General features: G+C 38.4%; 2 protein-coding genes across 2 annotated transcripts in view; both read right to left on the bottom strand.

Annotated features, from left to right (window-relative positions):
- Positions 1–3,546: 3,546 nt before the first annotated feature.
- On the bottom strand, positions 3,547–7,937 carry LOC107566283 (uncharacterized). Its single transcript, XM_016251677.1, has 5 exons — positions 7,856–7,937; positions 6,184–6,500; positions 5,807–6,000; positions 4,377–4,720; positions 3,547–3,638 (listed from the first exon to the last, which is right to left on the bottom strand). Exons 1-5 carry the CDS (start codon positions 7,935–7,937, stop codon positions 3,547–3,549), a joined length of 1,029 nt encoding a protein of 342 aa, XP_016107163.1.
- A 1,396-nt stretch (positions 7,938–9,333) lies between these two features.
- The window catches only part of ppp1r37 (protein phosphatase 1, regulatory subunit 37), a 45,441-nt gene continuing 34,722 nt past the window's right edge, over positions 9,334–20,052 (bottom strand). The window contains exons 5-13 of the mRNA XM_016251689.1: positions 18,602–18,721; positions 18,375–18,525; positions 17,017–17,172; positions 16,788–16,900; positions 15,834–15,975; positions 15,518–15,684; positions 13,129–14,410; positions 11,052–11,153; positions 9,334–10,947 (exon numbers count right to left, since the gene is read on the bottom strand). Coding sequence (XP_016107175.1) covers positions 11,065–11,153; positions 13,129–14,410; positions 15,518–15,684; positions 15,834–15,975; positions 16,788–16,900; positions 17,017–17,172; positions 18,375–18,525; positions 18,602–18,721 — 2,220 coding nt within the window. The 3' untranslated portion in view covers positions 9,334–10,947; positions 11,052–11,064. The remainder of the gene's footprint in view (positions 10,948–11,051; positions 11,154–13,128; positions 14,411–15,517; positions 15,685–15,833; positions 15,976–16,787; positions 16,901–17,016; positions 17,173–18,374; positions 18,526–18,601; positions 18,722–20,052) is intronic.

Below are 20,052 nucleotides of genomic sequence, written 5' to 3' on the forward strand. Positions count from 1 at the left end.
TCTGTGCCCACATACTGTATTTTGATGCAGCCAAATTTCATTGATATATTTTACCGTTTCTGTTGTCAGACTGAATGAAGGAATGAATATGAAATATTGACTACATAACCAGCTCTCCCTTCCAAGATATTAATCTGCACAAAATCCTGATTTACAAGTAGTGTAGTGTGTCAGTAGGAAATATCAGTTGACATTTTCAAACATTCATTTAGCTATCAATTGTAATAATCCAGTGAGATTTTTGTTCGTAATACTAGAACTAATGTAGCGTGCATATTCATGTATGCTTGATGTTAAATGCATTATAAAAAGCTCTTTAGAATATTAATTGCAGCACATTTCAGATGATTAAAAAAACAGACCACCTTTTTGTAAAATACAGTAGGTTTAAAGTGATTACAATAGGTTAACAAGCAAACCTATGTTAACATGTATAATGTTTAAGTTTGAGACTATATTACTGTATGTGTAATTGTGTAGGCATGTAGTTTGAGGGTGTAGGACTGGGGGTGTGTGTACCTGCACATGGAGTTTCGTGAGGAGTGTGTGAGAGACGCGGCAGGACTCATGTCTGGTGTTCGGGTCAGTGCTAGATCACACTGGTCCAAAAGCTCCAGTAACTCCTCTTCAGTGGGACCTCCGAGAGCTTTAACACACAAATACAAAACATTTCTGTTTTTGCCTGTATTGTGTTTCATTTAAACTGTTTAAGGAAACACTTTTTTAAACACAGGCCCTTTCTTTCAGAACGTGCTTCACAACTCCTTGTTCGAGCTCTTGTTCTGTCCAGGCTGGACTATTGCAATGCTCTCTTGGCAGGTCTTCCAGACAGTTATATCAAACCTTTACAATTAATCCAGAACGCGGCAGCAATATTAATTTTTAATGAGCCAAAAAGAATGCACGTCACAGCTCTGTTTGTCAATTTGCACTGGCTACCAGTAGCTGCTCGCATAAAATTCAAAGCATTAATGTTTGCCTACAAAACCAGCACTGGCTCTGCACCCCTTTACCTTAGTTCATTACTTCAGAGTTATGTGCCTCTAGAAGCTTGCGTTCTGCAAGTGAACGTCACTTTATTGTTCATCTCAAAGAGGCACAAAATCACTTTCACAGACTTTTACATTAAATGTTCCCTCCTGGTGGAATGACCTGCCCAAATCAATCCTTAGCTATCTTCAAGAATCGGCTAAAAACACATCGCTTCCATCTTTATTTGACCCTCTAACTCTAGCACTCTCTATTCTAACTCTATTCTTTAAAAAAAAGCCTTTTGCCCCTTTTGGACTTGCTTCTCTATTCATTTACTGCTTGTTTTCTTAAAAAAAAAAAGAACTTGCTTCTCTAATGTTTTTGTATTCTATCTATTTGTTTTCTTTTTATTTATTATACAATTAAACAAAAGCAAAAAGGCCTCTAACACTAGCTTGTTCTATTCTATCTGTTTTTCTTTTTATTTATTATATAATAAAAAAAAAACCTTGCTATGTGTACTGCGCTGAGCTAACTGAGACTTGTTATAGCACTTGCATATCATTGCGATTTTGATTGCTTCCATTGTTCTCATTTGTAAGTCGCTTTGGATAAAAGCATCTGCTAAATGACTAAATGTAAATGTTTACTGCACATATAACGTATATCACATTCATTCATTCCTCCACTCTCACCTTTGATATCCACTTTCCCTGCGATCTCCATCGCCGTCGTGAGGTCCCACATCTGGATGCTGCCGTTGCTGTGTCCACTGAAGAGGTACCGGCGGGGCCTGGACCCAATGCGGCTGGATCCCTCACACTCATGCACCACAAACGCCGTGATGGACGTCCCGTCCACCGAACGCACCTCACACACCCTTCAGATGAGACACAAACCAAGTTTAGCACGCTCTCAGAGCGCAGCGCCTATATTTGTGTTGATCGGTATGTTGTTTTCTATCAGTTCCCACCAGTTCATTTAACTAACTAGTCAGGTGCTCTACTGTTAAAGTATGCTGGTTTGTCTTGTTTGTATTTGAAACGGACCTCTTTCCATTGGAGGAGAGCCTTACGTAGAGTTTATCAGTGTCGGGAACCACACGCTGGATAAACACCTGCTGCTCGTCACGCTCCCCATACGGACCTGCGCACACAACCATTAATCAACACATTATGGCCCATGAACCATGAAAATTAATATAAATGTGACCCTGGACCACAAAACCAGTCATAAGGGTCAATTTTTCGAAATTGAGATTTATACATAAGCTGAATAAATATGCTTTCCATTGATGTATGGTATGCTAGGATAATAGGACAATACTTGGTCGAGATACAACTATTTGAAAATCTGGAATCTGAGGGTGCAAAAAATAAAAATATTGAGATTGCAAAATACTGATGTTCTTGTTTTTCAATTCAATGTGAATAAATTATACAGATTTGTTTTTTCTTATTTTCTTTACAAGCGATTTCATACTTTTGATCCCTTTTATATTCTGTACATAAAGGAGCATGACAACCTTATTTAAGTTATAAGCACTTAAATAGTCAATATACATCAAACACGCAGGGGGATGTGTTCTGGGTTAGCTTTATCTGATCTAAAACACACAAACCTTGAGAAGAACGAGTCAGGAACCCATGTCAGAGTCTGTCTGGAGGTGCTGAACCTGATTTATACATTCAGACATAAAAACAACAACACTTTTAGCCAAAAAGAAGGAAAATAATCCATTGTTGATGTTTATTACGGTGTCTGCTGCCTGCTATTTACAGTAAGTTACGGCGGATACATACAAAGCAATACTTAAACACTACTAAGACTACATTACGTAAAGTAAGATGTTTAAAGTAAGAAATGGTAATGTTAATAAAGTGTGTGGCTTGTTTCGAGCAGGATGTGCAGCTGGTTTAATACAAAACCTTTTGCCCCCGACGTTAAGATGAATGATGTCGCCGACCCTCGCCATGATTTTCGCTTTTAAGGCAAAACGTTCAGAGTTTATCGTCTTTGTAAATATGTATTAATATCAACTTCATAATAAACAGCCGTAGTGAGGAAACAGCGGAGGAGCGGAAGTTGTCGCAGAACATCTCGAGCGGAAGTGGAGACGCGCCGACTTTCAAAATAAAAGTCCGTAAACTAGTCTAAATAAGAAGAAGCCTCGCGCTCTCGCCCTCCTCAGCTTCAGTAGGTTACAAGGAGAAGACGAGTGTTTTTATGCGTTCCCGTGAGGGGGAAAGGATCAATGCCTAGTTCATGATTTTAGAAAGAGATTATTTTTTTGAGCAGTTGATTATGTGCATACTTCGAAGTCAAGAGCATCAATGCACAACAAAATATGTACAATAATAACATTGCAATCAGAAACGTAATCCATAATCATTTTAATAATGGCTATTTTTGTCATGCAACATTAGTAATGCGCCCTAGAGGAATGTTCACGTAAGCATGCACATTTCTCACCTTTAATTAGAAGAGGTACAACTAAATTCAGCAGCAAACATGATCACTCAGATATCAGTACTAACTAACAAAGACTAAACATGATCAGCTTTATGAAGGAGCTCACATGAGCTGGTTTGCAGCTGGTGCCTCAGCAATGGCCCTCGCCTTCAAAGGTGACTTTTGCAAGCTTGATCCGTCCAAAAAACCAAAAACTGTTTTTGTGTTTCAACAGGTTTCAGCTTTTGCTATTTGCATGACGCCATGGAAGTAATATTCTTCATCTAAAAGGTTCTAAAGGTTGCTAAAGTGCTTGGCGAAGAAGTTAATGCAAGTGTTTTAAATACAATTGATTAGCATCAGAAGGCCTCTGAGGTTTATTGCATTTATTGCTTTTGATAAAAGTTTCTTCTGCTAATAAAAATAAAAAACACAGTTAAAAATAGTAAGACTGTGAAATATTATTACAATTTAAAATAGCTGTTTTCTGTTATAAAATGTAATTGATTGCTGTGATTAAAGTTGAATTTGTTAGCATCATTATCCTTCAGAAATCATTCTAATATGCTGCTCGAGACACATTTCTGATTATTATCAATGTTGAAAACAGTTGTGCTGCTTCGTATTTTCATTGTATTCAGCAGTGATGCACTACATTGATCAAAAGTGACAGTATAGACATTTATAATGTTACAAAAGATTTCTATTTCAGATCAATTCTGTTCTTTCTGGGATCACAGTTTCCACAAAAATATTGTGCAGCACAACCGTTTTCAACATTGCTAATAATCAGAAATGTTTCTCGAGCAGCAACTCAGAATATTAGAATGATTTCTGAAGGATCATGTGACGCTGAAGACTGCTGAAATTACATTTGAACATATATTCACATAGAGAACAGCTATTTTACATTTGAATAATATTACTGTATTTTTGTATGGTCTTGCTCTCACCGCTGGGTTCAGTGCAGGTGGAGTGACGTGCTTCTTCTGGAAGTTGCTCTGAATGCTGAATGATTTCCTGAGATCTTCCAGCGATACGGGGAGTGGGCGTTTGAGCACGACCGGACTGAACCGGATCAGAGATGCTGTGGTTTGGGAACTCAGCAGAACCGTCCTGACAGCCTGGATCTGGATCCAGAACACTAGATGCTTCAGGGTTGCAGAACATCAGTGTGTCATCCTGGAGAGCACTTCCTACAACCCAGTGATCATCAAGATCCTCACAGCCGTTCTGCTGCAGATGCTTCACCTTACCGATCATAATAAAATACAGAAGCCACAGAATGTGGAGCTGACTGCGCTGAACTTGCTATTCTCTGTATCACTGAAGGAATGCAAAACTGTCTTTGGGATTATAGAAGCGGCTCACTGCCAGTTCAAAGAGAATAACTCATGTGACAATGAAAATATTCATTATAGACATATTCTCATCACTGCACAACCAAACTGATCACTTCTTCCGATAAATGTTTTCATTTTTAGGGGCCTCTGGTGGTTTAGGGCTTTTAACGTGAATACATTTAGCAGGAAGGGTTGGCATCTTGTGCAGTCGTCCAAGTTTGGTTTTGCAGTGAAGATGAATGACCTTCTACTTTGATGGTAACTTCTACTTTTTTTCAGCAGCGCTGGTTCCAGAAGCATTTTCCACTTATTCTTCCCATAGGGATTTTAAAAAAGCCTTTGTTAATAAGTTATAAGCCATGAACCAAACCAACTTGCAACAAAGAGGACCACAACATTGCAAACTTTGATTTGAAGCAAATGATATTTGAAAATCTGACAAAAAGACAAGACTGTGTACTTAACAGCGTACATGTGGGAAAGAACTACAATCCCATGAGGCTTTGTGAATGACATAACCAAACCGAAAACAATGGAGAAATACAAAACTCTTGATTTAAACACCTTGACTGTGTATATATGTTACGTTTATTGCAAAATATGCATGTTACTAGAGAATCATTTCAATTGTTTATGAAACATTTACTAATCGCAATCCTCGGACTATTGGTGATTTCTCTGCAGAATCATGGGTAATGTAGTTTTTCACCTGAAAGTCCTTTGCTGAACATGATTATACATGATGCAAAACAGATGGCTTCAGCAAAGCATATAGCATCAATTAACAATCCTAATAGCTCACAGCAGGTCTGTCTTTAACGGTGTGGAAGTTATTGTTCAAAATCAATTCCCCTATGGAGAAAATGAATGGAGTTTTAACTTCAGGTACCCGACTGGACACGAAATATCGTTAAGTGATAATTTTACATTTATATTAACATCAAGCTGAATGGCCAATCAGAAACAAGTATTCCACACATAATAGACAGTTCTATTCAAACACACCTTTGCGTTCTGATGTAGAATGAGGGTCATTTCACATCAGACTCTTGCTGATCCCATCAGCAGCTTCTTCAATCCCGCTGCTGCTTCTTCTCCAGGCCCATACACGTATATTGAATATCAGACTAGTTCCTCCAACCACAATGGACCGGAGTGAGTGTTGAATGGGTTCTGGCTGGACAAGATGAGTGAGAATCTCCAGACTAATGGAGACACACTGCGATGCCATGAGCTGAGATCAGGATGCCGAAGGGTTTGAGACGCATTCTTCTGTAGTCCTCAGCATACAGAGGACTCGGACCTCCTGAACCAGAGATGTTTGGACGGGATGGACCAGCAGTCGTGGAGGTATCGGTGTTGAATGGGTTCTGGCTGGACAAGATGAGTGAGAATCTCCAGACTAATGGAGACACACTGCGATGCCATGAGCTGAGATCAGGATGCCGAAGGGTTTGAGACGCATTCTTCTGTAGTCCTCAGCATACAGAGGACTCGGACCTCCTGAAGCAGAGATGTTTGGACGGGATGGACCAGCAGTCGTGGAGGTATCGGGTGAGCAGGGAGAACTAGAATGATGCTTTATTGCTGATAGAGCCAGATTTATGAAAACGTAAAGCGTATGGAAGGTGTCCGCAGCGATGAGGAGAGATCTGCAGATTTGGCCGACTACAATCTCAAAGACCAGGAAGCTCAAGGTCAAGACCAGCACACACGTAAGAACAGCCGGATATCCTCGCCATCACACCTGCACAATAACAACTAATGATATATTTTAAAGTCACCGTTAAATCCAGGAGTGTTTCTAAACTTTCTTCACTGCATGGTGAACTCTTTTTTTGACACTGGATTTTGAGAAGATGTAAACTCATGAAAATGTCATAATTGCGAGTTTTAAACTCAGAATTCAGAGGGGGAAAAAAGGCAGAATTGTGAGAGGAATTCTGCAAAGAAGAAATTGCAAAATGCAAAAAAAAAAAAAAAAAAAGTCAAAATGTAAATGGAAAAAGTCAGAACTGCAAGATGTAAACTCAGATGTAAACTTCCAAAAAAGTTTAAATCTCAGAATTCTACGAAGAAAATAAAATTGCAAAATGAAAAAAGTTAAGAATTCCAAAGAAATAAAGTCAGAATTGCAAAATGTAAACAAAAACAAAAAAATTGTGAGAAAGTAAAAATCGTGACAGGTAAACTTGTAACTTGATTTGTAAAGGAAAAAAGTCAAAATTACAAGCAGCAAACTCAGAATTCCAATAAAAAATGTCCAAATTCAGAACAACTCTGAATTCAGAGGGGGGAAAAATGCTACATTTAACTGAAAATGCATAGAAAAAAACATATATTACATTATATAACATATAATATAAGTTCAGAGAAAAAAAAATGTAAGGCTTGCGAGATGCAAACTCAGAATTCCAAAAAAGTAAAAATTGCTAGATGTAAACTCAAAATTTGAAAAAAAAAAAAAATAGTCAAAATTCAGTGGAAGAATTGCAAGATGTCAACTGAGAATTGCAATATTTTCAGAGAAAATAAAAAAACTTCAGAGTTCTGTAAGAAACTGTTTAAAACCCGAAATTCTGAGGAGGGAGGAAAAATAGCCTGTAAGAGCCGTCATGTGAGGATCTTCTGTCCGCCAGAGCATGCTCACGGCCTGCATTCACAGCTCCAACTGATACGCAGAAAGAATGTCCAGGAAGGGAATTCACATGGAAAGGCTGTTTTAAATAGCTTTTTTTTTTAAAAAACATACTCCAATAATCTATTTTACACAGCTTTGGCAAAAAAAAATGTTATGGTGGGGGAAAAAAATTGGAACAATGCTGCAGTTGCAAGTAAATTTCACAGATAATTACAAAGACACTGCAAGAAACACTGAATTGTGGAAATTAAAAGAATAAAAACCTAAACAGTCTATCTATGCTCTACACATCTGAGGTCTCTCTGTTCTCATGTAAGAGCGAGTCACTGAGGATTACACGGACATTCCTTCAAAGTAGGTTTTTAATAATAAGCTCCAACTGTCAAATACCTTGAAAATCCCTTCTATACGGCACCGAACATCTCAAAGTACACCGTGTGTAACATACCAGACCACCTGATGCTCTGCAAACCCAGCAAACCAACAACAAAGATCCTCAACACTTCAAACCAGCCTTCATTAACTAACATTATTGCATTAAAAGTGGTTAACTTTAACCTCAAATGAAATGACATTCATTTTTCTATCTTCTTCACAGACCCCTCTAAAACCGTAGGCCTAAATTTACTCGTATATTCTTCCCAAAATAACAAATATTCTGAGAGTTAAAGGGAATTTTCTTCATAGATTTCATCCACTCTCAAGAGTTTTTTTCCTCCCCATTAACGATGTATTTTAACTTTTTTACATTTCATTTTGGCCATTTAAATGAATGAACACCTGCTTTTGATACCAAAACAATAATTGTGATACAAAATGCAACTTTTAGACAACAAACGTTTTCAGACAAGCTGTAATATCCACCTTGTGTGTCAACATGGAAGTAAGCCGTGTCTTGTGAATGTACGAACCTGTAAATAAACATAACGGTAAATAAAGATTATTACCGTAAATTTACATGAAAATGCTATTTTGGGTTTTCCACTTCAAAATTTAAGTTTAATGTGTTGCCATTTATTGTAATTGTTTGAGAGATTTAATATCAATTTCTGATTGAAAGTTGTTCCAAAGTAAATCCTAAATAACTATAGACCTTATGCGTGAGAAAAACAAGCGCAGCCATCTTTAGAATTTTGTCTTTGAACTTCCGTTTTTTGCGGAAGCAAAAATTATGCAATTTTTACGATTCCTAACATTGTTTTGGGAGTCTCCTACAATAGGACCACATGCATGCAAAGTCAAAAAAACGCTTTAGTTTTTTCAAAATATGCATTTAATATCACCAAACGATTCGTTCGAAGCAGTTCAAAGATTCAGTCTCTCTAAACCCCTCCTTTCCGTGAGCCTGCTCTGCTCTGATTGGTCAGATGGCCTAGTCTGTTGTGATTGGTCTACGAATGCTCTATAGAAAATATAAACATCTATTATTATTTATCATACAGGTTGTGATTAAGTCCAAATAAACAGGATACCGATACATCTTTCAACAGCAAGCGTTGTGTGAATCCCGAAAGTTACCGTTTGCATTGTTACGTTCAAAGCGAATATCATAACAAATTTCAGTAGAGCGGGAAATTCTTACGACCTACATAAGGTCTATAAGCTACGAGCTACATAAGGTCTATAAGAACAACAATGTGCACTAAAAACTAGTGTTTATGATTACGATAATAAATTAAAATATGATAGATACCTGTTTGCATTACCAAGCAGCTTAGTGAACAATTGTAAAGCTAAAATAACTAGAAAGTCTTGCACATTCAAGATAAAAATGGCTTCAAACGTAAAAAAAAAAAAAGGTGTAAGGTCACGTTTTAAATAATTACTTCATGCTGAATGGTATAACAAAACCAATGTGAAATATAACTGTAAATCCTAAGTGCAATTAGGAAAGTTGTTTTATAAAAACCACAATTGCTGCTTTTGTCATAACATGCATTTATTTGAGAGGGAAAAGCCATACACATCTCTTAGTGTTTACCGGTACAGTTTGATTAATTTAACAGGTAATTTTAAAAATTACTAAAAATAAAGCATTACAAACATCGGGTTGGGGAGCAGCACAGAAGTGTTGATTTCAAGGTCAAAGACAATCTGGATGTAGAGGCAAAGCTTCTCTGAAGCCTGGCAGATAGACGTCAGAGTCGACATCAACCAGACGTTAAAGAGAGAGAGAGAGAGAAACTGAAAAGCACCAACCACAGAGCCAGGAATGGTGGGAAGTACTACACTAATCAGCTCAAGATGTCACAAGCTTCTCGTTTGCCCTAGAATCACACGTTTGTCTGACGATGGCGACGTCTCTCGAGGTAAAGTGTAGTCTCTAGTGTCTCCAGCGGCAGTAGCTTCACACAAGCGTAGTGTTTTCTTCATGAAGTCTTGTGCTCCGACACTCCAACTGCCTTCATTTCACGCCCAAACACACACCTGATTTACATCATATACTCTCCCAGAGCTCCAGCCCTATTTATATAAATCAATCCACAGAGCCCCGCCCCTTTCCCAAACCCCCACCAATCAAAATAGGAAAATTTAAACTTAATATTTGCTCTATATAGAATCTGAAAATATACACCAAAGGGGGAAAATCCCACAACAACAGCTTAAAAAAGATGGGGCACATGAAGAGGAAAAAAAAGAATCACACAACAGACTCGGGTTGTTTAAAATAAATACAAACTGATTCAGCCAAGCAGCCGGAGTAAAGAGCTGAAAAAAGGTTTAAAGGCAAACGTGTCTTGTCCTGTCTTCGGATGGGTACGTACGGTGACACACAGGGTTTTACCGATGGAAGACCGAATGAGTCTTTGAGACCGTAAGAGAGAGTGAAAACTGTACAACTCGTTCGTTCGCCGAGGACGAAGATGTCCGAATCATTCAGATGACTCGCTAAATTGTTCCACACATTCACGCAGGTTTCAGAAGTGCTGGTTGATGAAGGGAACCTGGTGAGATCAGAAGTGAGTGTTTTGACCGATTCCAATGGAAAGCAGATCTCAAGTCTTTTTTTTGTGTTAACGAGACACTAATAACAACATACACACACACACACACACAGAGACCCGCAACAACGCTCTCACGAAACAACGTCTGCCAACTTGACCATATCGGAAAGCCAAAACCAATGAAATGTCTTCGCATGTTGCAGCCGGTCAGTCTCTGTACTGCATTACAACCTCCAGTCCATCAGGGGGCGGAGGAGAGCAGCGCTGCAGTGAGGCGCCACAGTCGACAGCGTAACGGGGAGGAACAGAAGAAGGTCGCCGGTTAGCGAGTGTGTGTGTGTTTCTCTGCATGTGCGTCTTTGGTAACTGTGCGAACATATACTTTACGGCAAATGTTTGAATGGCAGAAGAGATTTTCCTAATTTCAATCAAAGTTGGACACTGGAGGGAAGGTGAGTCCTCTGTGTTCTGATGCAACGATTGGAAAATTTGTGGAAAAGACATGAAAAAGACAGAAAGAGACCCGAGGAATATGAGCGGATGCCATGTGGCGAGAACAAACCGGCCCTTCTGATTCTCTCTGCATGTGTGGATCCTGAGAAGACACAGAGACGGGTTAACTTAACCTTACTTAAAAGCACATTGTTAAGTTATTATTCCAGGAATTCCTTCATAAACATGGGAATTTCCTTGCATTACCTTGGTTACAGCATTACGGTGCATCTCTGCTGGTGTCCAGACTGGCATCAAGGAGAAGCTCCTCTAAATCCTGCCCACAGCTCAGCTCTGCTGTCACGCTCACTGACACACACACACACACACCGAATCATTCTCTGCATGCTCAAAATCACTATAATATTACGTGTCTTTGTGCTTTCACTATATTCATAAATTCCTGTTCACAGCTTAGTCCAATACAACTAAATGATGCAAAAGCATCCATATTTGACCAATGTTTGAGCTTAGCGTATGAGTTGCATGTGATCAGATGAAACAAACAAATACTACAAAGTAAACACCTGTTCAAACCAACAAAAATGTTATTAAATTTGTTTATTGCACGGTGCACCTAACATTAGCCTTGGTGTGAACAGGCATTAATAGCAAAAAAACCCATTCTTTCTATTTAATTGTCTTCACAAGCTGCACGCAAAAAACATACGTGACCAGCATAGTCTGATTCACAAGAAAATGACTGAGTATGTACATACATGAGTATGTATTTCTTCATTATTTACCCCGAAAGAATCACAAATTATAATACATGATAATAATACATGATATATAGAAAATGAGCCAGTTTATTCATGATTCACCCAGACGTACAAATTCAGGCGTTACTGGTTTGAATCGGCGTGATGAATCTTCAAATGAATGAACTCTGAACGTTTCTGAACAAACATGACTCACTATATAAATATACAGAAATTGGACCTGTTTTTTCACGAATTACTCAGAAAGACTCGATAATATCGGTTTGAATCAGCTTGATGAATCTTTAACTAAATGAGCATTTCTGAATAAAAATGATTCAAACAATGACCTGCATGTTATCATTACTTGATATCAGTCTCAAAATGAAATGTGTGGTTAAATATACAAAATTGCAATACTGATTTTTAATTTTTTTTAATAATCATAATGAGCTAGTTCATGAATCACTCAGAGAGACTCACAAATTCAGGCATTATTGGTTTGAATCAGCCTGATGAATCTTCAAAATGAACAAACATGCTATTATTGTAGCAGACCAATCACGGTGCTTGCGGTCCGCATAGAATTGATGCGCTGTTTAGGCTGATTTATACTTCTGTGTCAAACCAATGCCAAAGCAAAGAACAAGCGTCTTACAGTGGGGAAAAAAAGTATTTAGTCAGCCACCAATTGCGCAAGTTCTCCCACTTAAAAAGATGAGAGAGGCCTGTAATTTTCATCATAGGTATACCTCAACTATGAGAGACAAAATGAGAAAAAAAATCCAGAAAATCACATTGTAGGATATTACTTGATATCAGTCTCAAAATGAAATGTGTGGTTAAATATACAAAATTGCAATACTGATTTTTAATTTTTTTTAATAATCATAATGAGCTAGTTCATGAATCACTCAGAGAGACTCACAAATTCAGGCATTATTGGTTTGAATCAGCCTGATGAATCTTCAAAATGAACAAACATGCTATTATTGTAGCAGACCAATCACGGTGCTTGCGGTCCGCATAGAATTGAAGCGCTGTTTAGGCTGATTTATACTTCTGTGTCAAACCAATGCCAAAGCAAAGAACAAGCGTCTTACAGTGGGGAAAAAAAGTATTTAGTCAGCCACCAATTGTGCAAGTTCTCCCACTTAAAAAGATGAGAGAGGCCTGTAATTTTCATCATAGGTCCTAAAAACTAGTGTTAGACCTACCTAAAAACCCTGAAATGCACTGTTTATTTTTTTTTTTAATGTTTGCTCTGCTGTAGTTATTTGTGCTTTTGCTTGTAATTAGATTATTTGTTCTTATTTTCTTTATTTTTATTTGACAATATACTAATTTTTTCCCCTAAACATAGCAAATCCGAACCGTACAGAAACAGTGACTGTAAAACCGTGATACAAACCGAATTGTGAGTAACTTGAACCGTTACACCCCTGCAGAAAACATTTTATCATGTCATCTAGTCGCATCTGAATTGGTGTGAACAGGTTTTAGGAATAATGTAAATGTAATTTAATCCAAATAAATGTTGTGGAATGATGCTGTGGAAGATGAGGTAATCCAGCGTAATTTACCATGCTCCATAATGCAGCTGGCTGGTTTGGGTCCCTCGGGTTCAAGCAGGTGAAAGGCAAACTCTGGCTTCAGCCCGTTGGGCAGCGCTGCTGCCGTACTCACAGCCGGATGACCTTCAGCTTCTTCTGTGGAGATCTGGTCAGGAGCACTGCAGTCTTCCTCATCGAGGGGTTCGTGACCTCTCGTGACCTCCTGCAGCTGAGAGGCCTGCTGCTGCTCACTAGACTGCACTTGTTTTTCTCCGTTAACACCTGGCTGAACTTCCCACAGCTGTTCTGGACATAGCGTCTCATGTCGGGATTGTCCTGAAACTGATGGCTCTGTTTGGGTGGGACTCGATTCCCGTTTCTGCTCCATGTGAGAACAGAACGTCTGGTCCTTTTCGCTTACATTTTGCGATGTTTCTATGCTTGTATTTACAATCAACTGCTGCTCTAAGTGAGTCTGATCGGCAAGGACGGCGTCCTTCTGGCTTTCAGATGGCGTGGCAGGTTCCTGTGCGATTTCTAATGGTGAAGCTCGAGACTCCTTCACATTCTCCTGCTTATCGGCAAGTGAAGACGCGTTGAGCGGTTGAACAAGTGCTGGTGTTGTTTCTGCACGTGATGTTAACGTGCTGAGCTCAGATGCTGTTTGGTTCGATGGTGCATCTAAAGGTGCTTTTATATTAGTTTGTGTGGATGTTTGGCTCTCTGCCACCCTCTCGCTGAATGCAGTCATCTGTTGCTGCTCCGGAGGGCTTTCCACACGGGTTACCATAAAGATTTTGTGTCCTCTGCCGGGACTAGACACTGAAAAGCAGCGGCCAGGAGATGCTGGGGCTCCGGGGACAGCGCTGGCTTCGGTCACCGTTATTCCCGCTGGGGATTCTGGTAGAGGAGGCGCCGAGGCCACGGTCTTGCAAGCGCTTATTGCAGGAATCAGTGTGGGAGGTGTGGTGTTTGCAGAAGCTTTTGGCTCCTCGGCTGTGTCCTCATCCTCGGTGTCAGAGTCCGAGTCGTCTTGTAGTGTCGGTTTTTGATCGTTGACCTCTTGGCTGTCAGATGCACTGCCCTCGTCGGTTGCGTCTCCCTGACCTGCGGTGTTTTCTTCCTCGATTTTCTCAGCAGATGCATCTTCATCCTCCTGAGTTTGGTCCTCAGTGGCGATTTCGGCCATTGAAACCGACTGCCTCATCTTTTGCTCCGTCTCCTCCTTCTCTTTGGCCAGGATGAAGTTCCTCTTGCAGCCGTTCTGAATGTCTGCCAGCAGGGCGCGCTGTGTCTCAATGAAACTCTTCACCTGTGAGAGAAAAATAGATACAGTGCAGTTATGCAATGAAAAGGTCATAGATGCATGCAATGAACACTGAGGGTATATAATTAATTAAGTGTAGTTAATGAAATTTTTTTTATCTATCTATATCTATGTCTATATATACAGTATGGGTTAAAAAGTTTGGGGTTGGTTATAGGTAAGACTTAAATGTCTTTGATTGGTGCTCACCAAGGCTGCATTTATTTGATCAAAAATACTGAAATATTATTACAATTTAAAATAGCTGTTAAAATAGATGAATATACAGCAAAATCTAATTTATTGTTGTGATCAAAGCTGAATTTACATTTTCAGCATCATTACGCCAGTCTTCAGTGTCACATGATCTTCAGAAATCATTCTAATATGCTGATTTGCTGCTCGAGAAACATTTCCGATTATTATCAGTTTTGAAAACAGCTTCGTATTTTTGTGGAAACAGTGACGCATACAATTTTTCAGGATTCTTCGATGAATAGAAAGTTCAAAAGAACAGCATTTATTTGAAATAGAAATCTTTTGTAACATCATAAATGACTTTACTGTCACGTTTAATAAATTTAACGTGTTCTTGCTGAATAAGAATTAATTTTTTTTTTAATTCTTACGGACCCCAATCATTTTAATGTTAGTGTATATATAATTTCCACTGCTTTTTCATTAGAATTTAATCTATTAATTAATATGAAATCATTAAATATTAAATACTAATATATAACTTTTAATATATTTAGATCAATATAACATCATACTGTAATAAACAGCAATATTTACCTTTACACTGTAAAACATTTAAATATATGAAGAAGGCCACAAGAAGACTTCAATGAGCATTTCTGATTTTCAAAAAGAGTTTTAAACTCAGAGAAATGAACTTGGACTAATGTTGTTTTTGCGATTTAAGATTAAATCAGAGACTCCATTAAAACAGTCTTATCTTTCCTAACACCTTAATGACAATGGAAAGTAACGTCCGAATAAAAACCACGTTGTGACATGTTAGTGTTGCAGCAGCAAAATTAATGTAAATACATGCAGTTTGAACTTACATGAAGCGAAATCCTTTCCCCTTCCCATTTAACAAATACTCACCGTCTCTTTCTTGGGCTCTCGGTCCAGGTCGAGTCGGAGCAGCGATGAGTTGACTTTAAAGGAGAGCGTGAGAGCCATGAGGCCTCCGGTTTTAATTTCATTCTCCCGCATGTCCAGCCGGAGGATCCTCGGACTCTCAGCGATGAATTCTGCGATAGCCACCGCTCCTATCATACGAACAAACACACCGATCACATTCTACACATTCACACACGCTTAACATAAGCCGAGCTCTAAAATGTGACATCATCTGCATTAGAAGAAACAAATTCATTGTTTATATGACAGTAACTTCACATTTCTCTCCAGATCTAACCTTCACAGGAGAGTTTGGTGAAGGCCAGACCCAGCCTGAGGATGGACCGGTTTGCTATGAGTCCGTCTTTTAGTTTGTGCACTCCCTCGTTCCCCACTGCGTTATGACCAAGGTTCAGTGTTTCCAAACTTTGAGTGAAAGGCTACAGCAACAGAGAGCAAACCAGATGGATCGGTAAAAGCAGAGAGAGAGATGGGAAAAAGAAACTGAAAGTCGATTAACTCTGCAGTGAGAGATTTTCAAGATGCATGCGTTTAGGATTATTTTGCGAAGTCATCTAATAGTCTTCTGCTGTGAAACACTGCTTTAAAATCATGTAGCCTGTTCTGAAGACCAGCACGGACTGCAGTGCATCACACACAAGGCTGTGAGAATGTGTGTGTTTTGTCCTTAATTAACAAAAAGACGGCAGGACACACGTAAACAGGAGCGTTGCATGGTCAGCAGCTGGAAGACATGCACAGCATCCTCTCAATCTACTTAATGAGCATCTGACTGAATGTGGACGAGCTCATCTCATTCTCATGTTTGGGGTGGATGAGCTCCATTATGGGTCATTACACAATGAGGCATAAGAGGCTAGTCTTTTGTTCACTACGGTCTTTTGAAAGAAGACTCTTAAGGCTGCTTTTTTTAATTTTAAAATACAGTAAAAACAGTAATATTGTGTATAGTATTGTTTGTAAATAACCAGAATAGTCAATTACTCGTCCAGATAATCATCATGTTAGTCTTTGTTAGATACAGCCCTATTATGAAATAGATTTTGTTTCACTTGTTACAAACAAATGTGTGTCGAATAGTTGGTGTGAATAGTTTTGGGACAAAATCCGTTGGCGATTCGCTTTGCATTGTTGTGTTGCTATTGGTTTGAATAAGCCCTAAAGATGTGGATTTGCTCATGGAAACTTTTGTGACACAGTTGTGTGTGTGTGTGTGTGTGTGTTTGTTTACCAAAGCGGCGGCCAGATATCCCATGCCATTGTGTGTGAGCTGGTTGTTCCAGAGCACCAGAGTGACCAAACCCTTCCTCTGCTCCTTCAGACCCTCACATACATACGCCAACCCTGAGGAAACGAGCAAAAGCAAATACAGCGGGTTGAATGACAAGCACAAACACTACTGAAGCAGGAGACCAATCACCAAGAGACGGAGGAGATCTGGAGAGAGGAAGAGGTCAGACCTGAGTCCAGTATGTGATTGTTTCTCAGGTCCAGAATCTGGATGTTGTAGTTGAACTTCAGCAGATTCCCCAGCTGAGCCGAGTCCTGCAGACCGTTCAGCTTGTTTTCGGCCAAATACAGCTCTCTGAGGTTCATGTTCATCTTCAGTGCTGTGGCTAAACACATGCATGAAATAAACTGCTTTTTAACTGCTTCATTCACATTTCATTTTGGAAAAATTATTAACATAAAGCCTACTCTGTAGTAACTGATGCATGAATTTTTAAAGCCTCTAATATCTATTATCTATCTGATTGATCGTTTTAATTATTTTTTTATCAAGTAAAAGGCCTTTTAGTATAATTGTGCAAACGTCCACCTTCAGCTTGTGCTTCATGTATCTATTTGCCGTCAAGTCTTTACTGATTTTTATAAACTTAAGAATAACATACATTACTAATATTTCAAAATTAACACTTACTGGACTGAAGGTTTACTTGATTATCAATCATTATTATTATTTTTTTTTTAGAACAGTCAGAAAGTCTCAAATATGATCATCAAGCTTTTGAGGAATGTTTATTTGTTCATCTCTCAATCATTACTGTATTACATATGCATCATATGTTTTGATCATTAAACTAAGCATTTCAATATTATCTTACTAAGACGTGTTATTGGAAATATAGAATGATGACTGATATTTATATTTATAAAATCTTATTGATTTACATTACAAGCATCATCATTTCATCACCAAATTGCATATTCTTGCTGTTTGAGTCTCTGAATATCTGAACAGTTTTGCCTCCATATTCTAATTATATCAAACTATACAAGGATTTGATGCATAAAGCATGATACTAAACAGAAAAACTCTCACTTTATACACACATTACACATACAGTGGGGCAAAAAAGTATTTAGTCAGCCACCAATTGTGCAAGTTCTCCCACTTAAAAAGATGAGAGAGGCCTGTAATTTTCATCATAGGTATACCTCAACTATGAGAGACAAAATGAGAAAAAAATTATAAATATATTTTTATTATAAAACATGCATGTATAAAGTTGCTTCAGTCTAGTAAGTGTTCATTTCGAATTATTACTAACAATGTAAACAATATAAAACATATTTTTACATTTAATTGATAAAAATCAGTAGATTTCACAGTAAAAAAAGACATGTGAAGCACAAGCTGAAAATTGACCTTTGCACAGTTATCACAAAAGGCCTTTTAAAGCATACACAATGAGAGAAGGCATGTAGAAGACAAACACTTAGATGCACTTAGAAATCGATGTATCAAATATGATACATTAGGTTTTATAGGGTTAATGTTCACATTGTTCCCGATCATTGTTTTTCCAGTCATTACCCAGCAGCATCAGCGGTCGTCCTGAGATGCCGGCGTTCTCCAGGTGCAGGATGGTGAGACTGCCGCTGATCCGCAGAGCTCTGGCCACGAACGGAGCCGAATGGTCCAGCAGCGGGGTGCTACGAGCATCCAGGTACTGCAGAGAGCTCGTCTGGAGGCACACAGACACATGAGGAGCCAAGATGAGCAGATCGACTCTTTGCTAATGAGTATAACTCAAGCCTCACCTTCCTCATCATGTGCGCGGCGGCCTGCCAGCCGCGTGTGCCGATGTGCTTGTTGCTGGAGATGTTGAGATGAGTGGCGGATTCATAGTACTCTATCATATCGAACAAAGCGGACGCTCCCTGAGAGAGAAAGAAACACACTTTTTATTCTGTACAGCATTTCAGAATTAATAGCAGTCTGTTTTGTGTTTATTCTGCAGAAGAGATTATGAAAGGGATGCAAAACACAAACACATGCAGACAAGCTGAGTTACCATGACAACAACCTGCTGCATCTGTTCAGAAACTGATGAGGGGAAAAAAATATGTTTTGATTTATTTATGATTTAACACCAAGTCAGCAGCAATGGCTATATACATGGCAAAAACAATTCAATAGCATCATTAAAACTATTCAATCAAGATCCTTTAAATATGACAATTACAATAATTTATATATACACACACACACGCTTACATATACAGTCTAACATTTACTCAGACACCTTCACATTATTCGTTTTAGTTTAGAAAATAGTAATAAAATATGACAAGAACTCGGAGTTAGGCTGTGTCAGAACAAATTCATCTAGATAATGTCAGATTACTTTGATAGAAAGGTATGTAATGAGTTAGATTGAATAGCTGTAAGCTGTTAAATTTAAGTATACAATCAGATATTACCAATTTAGGTCAACCAATTACCAAGCAATGCTTCATTTTCTTCAGTCTGTGGTGTAAAACGGTCGTATTAGCAGTTAAAGAAAAAACACTTCAGCAAAACATGGTCAGGTCAAAGTGTCTAAATCTTTGGTCTCAAATTTTTATACATTTTACTGGTAGTCCACTCTATAAATAATTTTTGGGTATAATGTGTCACAGTTTACTTTATTTAGCTATCCTCACTTACATGAATGAACTATAGTGTCCTGCACCCAGTAGTAAAAAAATAACTACAATTTTATCTGGTGTCTGAATAATTTTTGGTTTGACTGTATATATAAAAATACAAAAGCACAGTTTTGAACAACACCAGCTTGTACGCAGCTAACACATGCACTGAGCAGTGCTGTCTTCAGAAATCACCCGTAACAGACGAAAGGATAGTGCGAGACGATCAGACATTCAAACGAATGTTTTATTGTGAATATGAGATTGATCTGAAGAATGAACGCCGTATGAGATGCAGGTAAACACATTCACTCAGTCAATATTTCTCTCACAATACTCTTAAATATACATTATACACTGCTGTTACTACAGTAATTCAATAAGCTTTTAATGAAGCAACTTAACGTTCCTATGTATTTACACACTTGTGCTGTCAAACTGTTGCATAAATGCAATATCACACGAGTAGACATGAGATATGGCTGTATATCGGCACGCTGTAACTACCTACTGCCGAATCACAGCTGTTCCGATATACAGTCATATATATATATATATATATATATATATATATATATATA

Source organism: Sinocyclocheilus grahami, unplaced genomic scaffold, assembly GCF_001515645.1.
Source record: "Sinocyclocheilus grahami isolate Dianchi unplaced genomic scaffold, SAMN03320097.WGS_v1.1 scaffold1067.1, whole genome shotgun sequence".
Classification (NCBI taxonomy): domain Eukaryota; kingdom Metazoa; phylum Chordata; class Actinopteri; order Cypriniformes; family Cyprinidae; genus Sinocyclocheilus; species Sinocyclocheilus grahami.